The sequence below is a fragment of the Arabidopsis lyrata genome (genome assembly GCF_000004255.2).
Source record: "Arabidopsis lyrata subsp. lyrata unplaced genomic scaffold ARALYscaffold_7, whole genome shotgun sequence".
NCBI lineage: Eukaryota > Viridiplantae > Streptophyta > Magnoliopsida > Brassicales > Brassicaceae > Arabidopsis > Arabidopsis lyrata.
Window position 1 is genome coordinate 4540872 of NW_003302549.1, and position 12597 is coordinate 4553468.

The window sequence follows — 12597 nt, forward strand, 5'->3', positions numbered from 1 at the left end:
CTAATGGTTATGAATCATTGGTAGAATGAAACAGAAGCTAAAATTAAGTTAAAACGTAGAAAAATTTTAAAAGTACTTATGGTAATTCAATAGTCACATGAATCTTGAAGAGTATATACATGATTCAACACGACACTACAAATTGGACCAGCATAAACAAAAGATGATGTCCTAATCAATCCAAGGTAAGAGACGTGCAAAAAAAAACAAAAAGACATTGATGAGAATGAATGCACAAAAATTGACTCTTGAACATTCTTAAAAGTCATAATTATCATTTATTGATGATGGAATCTTTAAGACACCATTCTATACCACACAACAATCTCTGCTTTGTGACGCAACATATCGGCCACGACTCAAAACACACAAAAGACTTGCAACCTTTTGCACGATCTAAACGATGATACCACATTAAGAATCAAGAACAAGAATCACAAATCGAATCTAGAATCCAACAATACATTACAGAGGAATTTAAAACACAAGAATTCGAATTCAAGCAGGTGTAGAGGTCCAGAAAATGTCCTTGAGAGCTGGTCTAAGAGCAGTGCTGCAAAAGTTGTTGTATTCAAGAGTATCTCCATGATCTTTCTTCACTTCCACGACAACAAACGACGGAGCCACCGCGAATATCTCCGCTTCCACCGCCAATTTCCCTTTCCGACCATTCTGTTTCCCTTCGATCCTCACTCTACTCTCGCTCTTCCTCACATCAAACTTATTCCCAACTCTGGCCGCTTCTTCCAAACTCGAAATCACGCTACTCGCTGGCCGAGAAGTCGCGAATCTCATCTCTCTCTTCTCTTCTTTCTTCTTCTCCTCAAACAACGGCGACAAATCAAACCCTTCCGATAACGCGATTATATGAAACGCGTTTAGCGTCTCTGTCTCTTCCTTGGACTTGTGCACCAAGAAATCGACATCCTCTGCTTCTCCTTCCGTGGTTGTGGCAGCAGCTATTGGTTCATTTCTTGATCTCGTTGCTTGTTTCTTGAACCAAGACGAATCCATAACCTTCTCAATCGTAATTCTGGTATTCGGATTGGGATCAAGAAGCTTAGTCACAAGCCGTCTAGCATCAGAAGAAAGCCAACCAGGACATTTGAAATCTCCTCTGTAAATCTTCCTATACATATTCACAAGATTATCATCCTGAAAAGGCAAATAACCAGCAAGAAGCACAAAGAGTATAACACCACAAGACCACAGATCCGCCTTAGCTCCGTCGTATCCTTTCTTCAATATAACCTCCGGCGCAACATACGCCGGAGTTCCACAAGTTGTATGAAGAAGTCCGTCTTGTTTCAAATGCTCAGTGAAAGCAGAGAGACCAAAATCAGTCACCTTAAGATTACCTTCCTCGTCTAACAAGAGATTCTCCGGTTTCAGATCTCGGTGATAAACACCACGGCTATGGCAGAAATCAACGGCGGAGATCAATTGCTGGAAATACACACGAGCTACATCTTCGCGTAGTCTTCCTTTAGCTACCTTAGCGAACAACTCACCGCCTCGTACAAGCTCCATGGCGAAATAGATCTTGGATTTGCTCGCCATAACTTCGTGAAGCTCGACGATGTTCGGATGTTTGACCATCCTCATCACTGAGATCTCTCGTTTGATCTGATCAACCATCCCAACTTTCACCACTTTCTCTTTTCCGACGACTTTCATCGCCACGCTTTTTCCGGTCTGTACGTTACGAGCGTGGTACACCTTCGCGAATGTTCCGTGACCTAGAAGACGACCTAGCTCGTAACGGCCGTGAAGCAGCCCCGTACTACTACCACCGTCAGATCCATTCTCCACCGGTTTTGCTCCGACCATGATTTTTTTACTTTACAACGATGATTTGAAAGTTTTGAAAAAAAAAGAAAAAAAAAAGATTTACGATTTTTCGATATTTTCGGAGAATTCGAGAGTTAAGAAATTGGATCACCCGTCCTCAACGTGTTTCCGGTGGCAATTCCTGCCGCCGACAGATCGGTTAAACCGATCACACAGCTTAGTCTTCACCGGCGATACTCCGACCATCTCTCTGCATTCCCTTCTTAGGATTTTTTTCCTCGAAATTCAAAGAGAGATCTCAGAAGCAAATTTTTGAGTAAGAAAACGAAACTCTCGTTTACAGAAAAAAATCTTAATTTTCCTTTTTCCGTCGGATAAGAGCTAAAAAAAGAGCAGTGTTTATATAGATCATAACGACATTGAAATTACGTAAATACCCTTATTAGGGAGTGATAACTACACCATTTAACCTCCTTTCACTGACTGACAGGTGTCTAGAGAAATCCCTTGTGGCGGCTTCGAGTTTGTCAATTATTTGGATACCGATAATGACACGTGTCCTTAAATGACCGGTTACGATCCGATTTACCATTCTACCCCATTATTAGTGTTTTGGTATAGAGATAGGGATTAACTAGTTTGACGGCCTACTTACCCATTTGCATCGCATAATGCATATGGATAATTGAGGGAAATGGCATAATTATATATTCAATGAATCAAGTTTCTGTATCTTTATAAAAATTGAAAGTCTTATAAGAAAAATAGTTGTCTTAAGTAGGACCTGATTATTTTCTATTATTTGTGTTCAATTGTTTTCATTTGTTGTGGTCCTTATGGACCATTATGTGTTGATTCTAGGGTTTTCTATTTCATTTCTTTGTCTATTATACACGAAGATGGCAGATAAACTTTGAAGTTTTTCCTAGTTTATTTCGAGGCTAGTTTTTAAAACCGATGTATATTATCATGTGGACCGTAAGCAAAGGTTCGTTTGATGAAGAATCTTTATATTACTACAGTAAAAATTAAAATCATTTTATTTTCAAAACATAATACCCATTACAAAAATAAATCTGAGTTAATCACCAAACTAAATAAATTTTTTGAATCACACTTCAACCATTAATTACAACTATCAAACCATGTTAAGATAAAAAGATATAGATTTTGAAAAATGTTAATAACAAATATAAAGTAAAGATGAAGATATAATTAAATATCTTTTAATTTTGATGGTTGCATATGTTGATATGAAAATTCGGCTATAAAACCATTTTCCACGGTAATTTTGTATATGTGGCATTTATCATTCATTTCTAGCTATAATTATACTTTTTTGATAAAGATTTCTATAACTATACTTGTAAATGTTTTTTTTACTTAACTTCAGCATTGATTGCTTGTAATGATAGCTAATCAACAAAGAATCGTCTTTTTATTTTCATAATTAAACAGACGAAAGCATAATACACGTGAAAATGATAACAAAAGAAAAGTATGATAAAGTGATAAGTAACGGAAAAGAAATTTAGATACTAGTATAAGTTAACTGTAGGACGGTTTATGTACGTATTTTCTTTTGTGTATACATATACGTATGTGTTTTGTCAACACTTTCGTCTTTTTGTGTTACATACAAGTCACACGTGTCTTCCGACCACTTGATAGTCTCTGTTGATAAGGGTTGGAAAGAGGACTTAGACCATCTCCAATGTCTAATGTCCAAGATTTTGCTTCAATGTATCCCTCTAGAATAGAGTTTCTTCTAAAATAGAGGAGAGAGACAATGGATTACTCTAAATATAGAGTAATTCATTGTCTCTCTACTCTATTTTAGAGAGATACATTGGAGCAAAATTTCCTTTAAGATAGAGTTCCTCTAAAATAGAGAAAAGTAGAGGTGGACATTGGAGATGCTCTTAGAAGAGATTAGTCCTAAAACATTGCCAAAAATAAAATAAAATTTGCATTCAATGGCCCAACAGACCAACATGATGCTCTTTCCTCCTCAGCCACCAGAAACGTTTGGGCGGCTCTCAGCGTCAGCGATCCCTACCTTTCTTCATGCGTGGACCTTCTCCTTCTCTTATTATATTGTTATACATAACATATTCTTCAAAAAGAAAACAAATATCATAACGAAATGCCTATATATGTGATTTAATGCGATTAGATTTAGGGTTTATAATAAGGTTTTAGAAATACTGAGAAGAGTACTGCATTTCTGTTTCACCATAAAACTATTTGCGATTTAAAACAATTAATGTGCTAGCTAGAGTTTTTTTTTTGTTAAAGAATGTGCTAGCTAGAATGCGTTTTAATTCACATTCACGAGACTCCTTTACTGCTTTCTGTTCTGCATTCTCCGTTGCTTCTCGGTCGTTAATAATTCATCTGAGATAGATGTTGCATACACTTGCACAAACACACCGAAAGAGGAGTACATAAAAATTTATGCTATTATTGCCTACATGCATGGGAAAAAACTATATTTAATTTGGAATAACTTGATGTTGTTGTATGGCAATAGGGTTTGTTTAATAATTCATATATATCATTATATATTAGTTCATAGTAAATGAAAAAAATGTACATTGTCAATAATACTCGAGGAATATATATATCAAATAACATTTATACCCTAAATGACGAGCCCATCCTCAACAATTGCCTTTTAGCACATTATCGCATATTCGCATATCTGACGAATAGTGATATTGCAGTTTATTGGATACTGTATGAACTATTATTTAGTTTGTTTATACCAAAGAACTCATAAAACAACTCATAAAACAAATCACAAAACGAAATGAAACGATATGAGTTTCTAATTAATCATTATCTTGCGGTGCAACTATGCCTAGGTGTTATTGTATTGATGTAAATAGAACTACCAATTTTAAATAATCCTGATATTTATTGAAACAATTGCATGTTCTCGTGGTAGTTTAACGGAAACAAAAAAAGAAAAGAAGCAAAAACAAAAGCAATCACAAAGAAACAAAGAAGAGCGGGGATTTTCTGGTTCAGGTTCTATTACATGATAACGTAAGCAAGGGACCCATAAAGTATTCTCTCACACTTTGGTAGGCGGTGTCTTGTCTTTTTGTCTCCCCCGTCCCAAATAAATAATACTCTATTTGTTCCTAAAAAATTAATTTTTTTTTAGATTTCACATATTATTTTTTTAATTATTTATTTTTATTACTAAAAAATTGATATTTTTATTTATTTTTTTAATTATTTATGAACCAAAAGTACGTACTTTGAAACAGTTAATCATTACGTCTTGAAATTTACGATTTATTAATATCAATTAATTAAAATTAAAGAAAAAATCAAGAAAATCAATTTTTGTAGAACAAACCCAAAAACTAGAACATCAAACTTAAAAGAACAGAAAGATATTAGAGTATAAAACTATTTTATCCCGTATTATGATCACTAAGACACATTTGAGCACTAATCAAACACCATAATCAATATTTTCGGTCGTATTTAGCTGCAGCTAGTCTGTTTTGAGATGATTGCCGATGATATTTCGCATATGGGTTTGTAACGATTGACGTCAAGTACTAATATATTTCCTCGAAGTGAATTAAGTTCTTTTATATAGCTTGAAACAAAACAAGTATAACAACGCATGGTATTTCTTAATTAACAATTATTCTCGTTTTATTAATTTTTGATAACATTTTTTTGAAAATTTATGCCTTTTCCAGGGGCTGCTAAGTGCTTATAATTACAAGTTAATTATTTCCCAAACTATTATTTTGAAACGATTGATCAAAACATGCCTAGTTACAGTTTTCTTTTAAGTTGTACAAAATTGACGACCAACCAAAAAATTACCCAAAATATTGAAAGCGAGTGTTCTATTTTTCTTTTTTCTTTTCTTTTAATGTCTCATGTATCATGTATGCAAGCAAAGGAAAAAATTGAAATCTCGTATATGCTGCAACTTGAGATGACGTTTCTCGTATACTACGAATTGATATAACACTTAATTAATTATACTTAAACGAGTTCATAATGTTATATGAAAAGTTGAAAACCCGTCTCTCTCCAAAAAAATTCATTCATTAAAATCATCGGGTGGAACACTTATTATACACGTGAGACCCACGGGTAAGGACCGTAAGGTGAATGTGGACAATTACATATTTTTTGTCAGCGACTGTGGACAATTACATTACGGTATAGCCGTATAGTTTAGAAAAAAGATGAAAGCATTATTACGGGAAAATTAAAAGTTATTGTCAAAAAAAAGATATATATAACAAACTTCTTAAATATATCACAAGCTTCTGTTATTCTGTTGGGTTTAATATATCACATTTTGTAGATCTTTTTTCTTAATATAAGACTGGAATCTAATATGCATTAATTAGTTAGAATTGTTGTATTAAATGATTAATATTATTGTAAGGAATCAAATCCTTTGTTCGTGGAGAGCCAGCAAAAAGTATACACGTGTGACAGAATGCACGTCAAGGCCAAAATCAATAAATTTACTCTGCATGCAGGCTTTACTTGCAATATTAATTTTCGATAATTTTGATACAAAAAGATTGCTATTTTATTTCATTTTCAAACCATTATCAACACCAACGTACCATCATCTTGTCTGTGCTATGATTCCATTTTTTTTCTTTTATGACGAACAGAGACGTTTCGACTGTCACTAGACAATGACAAACCCGTAGAAAATTTGTATAATATTAACTGCTTATGAATTATGAGTTTAATTAGAATTTAATTAATTGGAAAGATAAGATAGTAATATACTAATATATACTCTTAAAAACCAATTTAATTAAACACAATATCGTTATTGTAACATACTAACATGTATATACCCAAACGCGCTTCTGAAGCTTAAACGAATACGACATGTAACTTCGATTTTGATATATGTCTCCATTCTGTGTGGAAACCTCAATGTTTGACCTTTCTATTGACATATATTGTGTTGATATACGATGTTCGATGTATATTCGACTAATATTTAGTCAAATCTTGATATGTGCAAATACTAACATAATTTTTGCAATTACTAATTTACTTTATAAAAGTTGAAGAACACTAGCTAAATTTTTTTTTTTTTTTGGGGGCAAAACTCAAAAGCTAAAAGATTTTTATTAGTCTCTAACTTACATATTAACGGATTTAAATCCGATTAATAAGATGATACCAGTATAATTTATAAAAGTTGTGGTCTAGACAATTATCTTCGAAAATTTTAAAATTAGAACACATATCAATGTGTCGCATATCATTCATTCAATTTTGGTCTCAGTGGGTTTCGTTTTTTTAGTTATCTACTGATTATATATGGATATCAACTGCCGATTCGTGGATGAAGGAGTTTCGTCTTGTGGTGAACGTGGCAAAGTAAAATAAATTGAAAGTTTTATTAGTTTTGGGTGGACGAATTAAATTGGAAAGGAAATTGATTGATTGCAATGGCAATAACATCGGTAACTAGCGGACAAGAGAGTTTCACATGGAAGCTCTGTATATAATCAATAATGGTGTGTGTTGGTTCCAACTAGTATTTATAGATCATTACTGATTGCGAAAAGACATCAAAGACAGACAATATTTAACGAACTTAACTAACAAAAGTGAGGCTGTTAAAATCTTAGTTCATGCGGTAATCTATTATTCAATACTCCATCCGTTTCAATTTAATTGTCGTTTTAGGATTTAAATTTTGTTTCATAATAGTTGTCGTTTTAGGTTTTCAATGCAAATGTTTGGTAAAAATTCCAGTTTTATCCCTACTGTTTTAATGTTTTGACCAATGAATTTTTTTTATAAAATATATTAATAAAGGGTAAAACAGAAAATTTAATGTTTTTCTTAATTTGTGTGCAAAAACCTTAAACGACAACTAAAACGAAACGGAGGGAGTATCATTTTCATGTACTGTTTTGGATATATTTTATATTTTTAGTGTGTGATACTTTGGATTAGAAAGTGTCACCCAATTATAAGATGTAGCACATCTTTTACTTGACGGTAATCAGAATGGATTGGCTAACCAAGTGATTGGTAGCTTTGTCAACCTAGGTCTGCAGGATCTGAAAAATAATCTTAATTAGACACATTAGCTCATTCGGCTACTTGGAAATTCACATAGGTCTGCAGGATTTGAAAAATAATATTTTCTTATATAGTTAGATTAGAGTCTCCAAATGCTCCAAAGAAAACTCTAGACCTAATGTTATTTTGGCGGACTCAGCACGAACCTAAACAAACAAGTTAAGGGTAAAACATAATTTTAAGACATGAACAACTTCGTGAGTCGTGGCAAGCTATCTTCCTCTTCCATTCAAGTTGTCGCAACTCTATTAATTGCTGGATTCTATTTTGTAGATGTAGTTGGGCTCAGCCCATAATGATTTAAAAGACCCATTCTTCAATTTGCTTTTGAAGGACAACAAAAAGAAAAAAAATCTTATCTTTAGGTAAACCAAGGTTGGCTTTTTGTGTCGATAAGAAGTCACCTGAATCTAAAGAAGCAGACGATGAGTCGCATGGTTTTATACAACTTAGACAAATGAATGCTATTTTCACGAGCGTAACTAAGAAATGTGAGACTATTAAAACGATCGACGTCTACTACTTTATATCATAGCAGAAGAGTGAGAATGTTGAACTCTAACTTTGTAGCGATTATGTAACCTAACTTCTCCGATCACTCTCTCTTAATAACAAAAGAAAAAAAAAAGAATGTTGAAGTTTTTATGAACAACAACCTTAATTAGCCGTAAAATATGGGTTTCTGATATTAGTCGGTTTCATGTCAAGTTAATGAGTCATGTGATGTCCTTGTCAATTTGGCTCGCATTTGTGGACTTTTCATGTCAAGCTAATGCTATTTTACTTTTTACTAGTTATTTTTTCGTTGTTGTTGTTTTGATTTTTGAATAATAAAATTTGATTTTTCTCGTCGAATAATAATAGTATTTGATAAAAATAATTTTTTGCATAATTTTTTCTTTCGTCGACAAGAATTTGTTGTATGTAGAAGGATATACACGTATCACTCGCAATGCATGTTTTCAATACAACTCAAAACAAATTAGTGATCTAAAACACGGCAATTTGATGACATAAATTAAACTATTACACGTCACTTGTAACGTATTATTCTCTCTCTCTCTTTTTGTTTGTTTTTTGACATCAACGTATATTATTCTCTTCGTTTCGTTTTTTAAATAAGGGATATAATAGACATATTATACACATCAAAAATATAATGTTGTATACGTTGTCAAAAAACAGAAGAAGAAAAAATAAACAAAAACGAGAGAGACTTAAAATTCGTGAACTTGAAACTGAACTTAGTAGAACTTCCACAAAAAAAAACTTAATTGTATTTGTGAACAAGAAAATTTAATAGACATAGACTCCAATTCTGTTTTTTTTTTTTTTTTTTTTATCATTGTCATCTATATATACAAATGTTTTTTTTTGACAGCCTTTTAATTTTGATTTTCTTTAGTATGAAAATTTACCAAAAAAATCAGTTTTTTCCCCACTTGGCTACTTGAAAGTTAGTTTGTTTTTGTATTTTTTTTATAAAGGACCTAATATTAGGTTTATATAGGACATATTTTATATTTAGATTTGATTTTAAATTTCATTTTCGATAATTTATACTCCCTCCGTTTCAAAATATAAGGCAATAGTACATAATAAATATCTATACCTTTTTTTTGGGTTGTCAAATTGTATTTTTGCAATAGTACTTAACCATTGAATTGAAAACCCTTTAACAAAGACAATAATAATAGTTCTTAACCATTTGTATTTTTTCTCTTCGGATATACAAAAAAAAATAGGGATATTCGATATTAAATTATTAATCATATTATTTCGAGTATGCAAAATTTTAGTTTGAAAAGAAAAACAAAACAAAAGAAAAACCCAACTTTATATTGTGGAAGTCCAATTTTCTCAAGAAGGTTGAAGAGGTGAGGGCTCTTCACAGCCATTCAATCTCATAAAACATATTACTGGAGAAACTCTCGGGGGTCGCTTCTTCTGCATTTTCTCCGTCCTGTCCAATGGCTTCCAGAATTGCTGATTCTCTCTTTGCCTTCACGGTACTCTTTTTCAATTTCCTTAGCCAAAAAAAAAAAGCTTCATTTTTCCAACTTCTCTATTGCCCATCTCTGCTAGTTGATGAGTTTCCCATAATGAATTTGTTTCTTTGCTATTGGTTTCTCAGGGCCCACAACAATGTCTTCCTAGGGTTCCTAAGCTTGCAGCTTCTGCTCGTGTTTCTCCTGGTACTCTTCTTTCTCCTCATAACCCCTCTTTTTTTTTTTTCTCCAACTTATTACAGGGGATTTGGAAATGGGAGCTTCGAGTATACTTGTGTACGCTTATTATGGAGTTTCAATAAAAGTAGTCAATGATAAGCAATAAAAAGAGTGAACTTTTTTGGAGTTTATATATGTTTTATGCTCTGCAAAGTTCTTGTCTATGTTACAGGGGTTTGTTTGTGTTCTTTGGATTGCAATTATGATGAATGCTGTTAGTTCTTGTGCCTAATGTAGTGAAAGAATCGTTCTATTGTGGTTTTGTTGGTGGATGCATACAGGTATATATGCTGTGAGGCCGATTGATCTTCTTTTAAAAGGAAGCACCCGTCGAAGTAGAAGATGTGTAGCTCCTGTGAAAAGGAGGATTGGATGTATCAAAGCGGTGGCGGTTCCAGTCGCACCGCCTTCAGCTGACAGTGCAGAAGACAGGGAACAATTAGCAGAAAGCTATGGATTCAAACAAATTGGAGAAAATCTTCCTGATAATGTCACTTTAAAAGATATCATGGATACACTTCCCAAAGAGGTATGGCATTTTCAGTAAGCCTTATGTGTGATTGCCATGGAACTTCTTCGCCTTACTCATTCTTTGGAATACAATTCTTCTCAGGTGTTCGAGATTGATGATCTGAAAGCATGGAAGTCTGTGTTGATATCTGTGACTTCTTACACTTTGGGGCTCTTCATGATTGCAAAAGCGCCGTGGTATCTGCTACCGTTGGCTTGGGCATGGACAGGAACTGCAATTACCGGGGTTAGCTCTCCTCCACTGTCTATCTTCTCTGTCTCAGCTTGTTACTGTTGTCTAACTGGATTTTTCTTTTTTAGTTCTTTGTGATAGGTCATGATTGTGCACATAAGTCATTCTCAAAGAACAAATTGGTGGAAGACATTGTGGGTACTCTCGCCTTCCTACCACTTGTCTACCCATATGAGCCTTGGCGGTTTAAGCACGACCGTCATCACGCCAAAACCAATATGTAAGTCTTTCTTAGACTGTTAAAGATATCCGCAATAGAATGAGAGATAGGAAGTCATGATTCCGCTTTGCTCTCTGTAGGTTAGTTCATGACACAGCTTGGCAGCCCGTTCCACCAGAGGAGTTTGATTCATCACCCGTGCTGCGAAAGGCAATCATTTTTGGATATGGGCCAATTAGACCTTGGTTGTCCATAGCTCACTGGTATATATAAGATTAACTCTCTTAAACAGTGATCAATTTGTTCCAGTTCTTCTTTCTCTCTCTCTATATATACCTGTTTACTCAACGATAGTAAGCGTTCTAATAGGGTGAACTGGCACTTCAATCTGAAAAAGTTCAGAGCGAGCGAGGTGAATAGGGTGAAGATAAGTTTGGCTTGTGTTTTCACCTTCATGGCCGTTGGGTGGCCACTGATCGTATACAAAGTTGGTTTGTTGGGATGGATAAAATTCTGGTTAATGCCGTGGTTGGGCTATCACTTCTGGGTAAATGCTTCTATCTTATGCTTTTCTTTATTCCCTCTTTTTCAATATAGCATCAGAAGCCAAGTTGGTAACGCATCCTTGTTTCTCTATAGATGAGCACATTCACAATGGTTCATCATACGGCTCCACACATTCCATTCAAGCCTGCGGATGAGTGGAACGCGGCTCAGGCCCAGCTGAATGGAACTGTTCATTGTGATTACCCTAGTTGGTAATGCACCCCACCCCAGTTGCTCAGATAGTTAAGTTGCTGAGAGCTCTTGTTTAGTTTCATATTACTAATGTTTCTGTGTTGCGACAGGATTGAAATTCTCTGCCATGATATCAACGTTCACATCCCGCATCATATCAGCCCAAGAATACCAAGCTACAATCTCCGTGCAGCTCATGAGTCTATACAAGAGAACTGGGGAAAGGTAATAAATTTGTTGTGAATAACATGACAGTAATTTGAACCACAACAGAATAAGTTTTCCCTTGGGAAGTTAATAAGACACTATAAGATTCTGGGCTACTTCTTTGTGGTGTTGTTGCAGTATACAAACTTGGCTACATGGAACTGGCGCTTGATGAAAACGATAATGACTGTGTGTCATGTCTATGACAAAGAGGAGAACTACATTCCTTTTGACCGGTTAGCCCCTGAAGAATCTCAGCCAATAACCTTCCTCAAGAAAGCAATGCCTAACTACACAGCCTGATTCGCCATGGTCTCAAACTGGTCTTTTGAAATCTCAATATCTTTTTGCAGTCGCGGATGTTATATGTAAGCTTTTCGAGCGATAAGCTTCTCTAACACTTCACCAACGCTTTATACTGTTATTTTTTTCCAATCTTATCAGACGAGAGAAACTGGTCAAATTATCTCAGCACTTGCAATTCTTTTATCAGTTTCTTAGCTATAAGAAGATTAAACAGTCTACATAGTTTGCAATGTACTGTAGTGTGATGAAAACTTAGTAGATGAGAATCTTTGAAGATATATACATCATCTACT

General features: G+C 34.3%; 2 protein-coding genes across 2 annotated transcripts; one reads left to right on the top strand and one right to left on the bottom strand.

Moving 5' to 3' along the window:
* Positions 1–255: 255 nt before the first annotated feature.
* LOC110226264 (CBL-interacting serine/threonine-protein kinase 6) lies at positions 256–2187 on the bottom strand. Its single transcript, XM_021017253.1, has one exon. It carries the CDS (start codon positions 1828–1830, stop codon positions 499–501), a length of 1332 nt encoding a protein of 443 aa, XP_020872912.1. The 5' UTR covers positions 1831–2187; the 3' UTR covers positions 256–498.
* A 7521-nt stretch (positions 2188–9708) lies between these two features.
* LOC9303391 (omega-6 fatty acid desaturase, chloroplastic) lies at positions 9709–12595 on the top strand. The gene is made up of 10 exons (XM_002867273.2): positions 9709–9911; positions 10037–10097; positions 10412–10659; positions 10744–10887; positions 10962–11113; positions 11194–11316; positions 11423–11600; positions 11693–11811; positions 11902–12016; positions 12137–12595. Exons 1-10 carry the CDS (start codon positions 9873–9875, stop codon positions 12299–12301), a joined length of 1344 nt encoding a protein of 447 aa, XP_002867319.1. The 5' UTR covers positions 9709–9872; the 3' UTR covers positions 12302–12595.
* Positions 12596–12597: the final 2 nt, after the last annotated feature.

Bases quoted from the DNA above. Each gene is read 5' to 3' on its own strand.
- LOC110226264 (XM_021017253.1), bottom strand. From the start codon at position 1,830: ATGGTCGGAGCAAAACCGGTGGAGAATGGATCTGACGGTGGTAGTAGT.
- LOC9303391 (XM_002867273.2), top strand. From the start codon at position 9,873: ATGGCTTCCAGAATTGCTGATTCTCTCTTTGCCTTCACG. The intron at 11,601-11,692 runs GTAAATGCTTCT...GTTTCTCTATAG, and splicing joins GGTTGGGCTATCACTTCTGG to ATGAGCACATTCACAATGGT. The intron at 11,812-11,901 runs GTAATGCACCCC...GTGTTGCGACAG, and splicing joins CATTGTGATTACCCTAGTTG to GATTGAAATTCTCTGCCATG.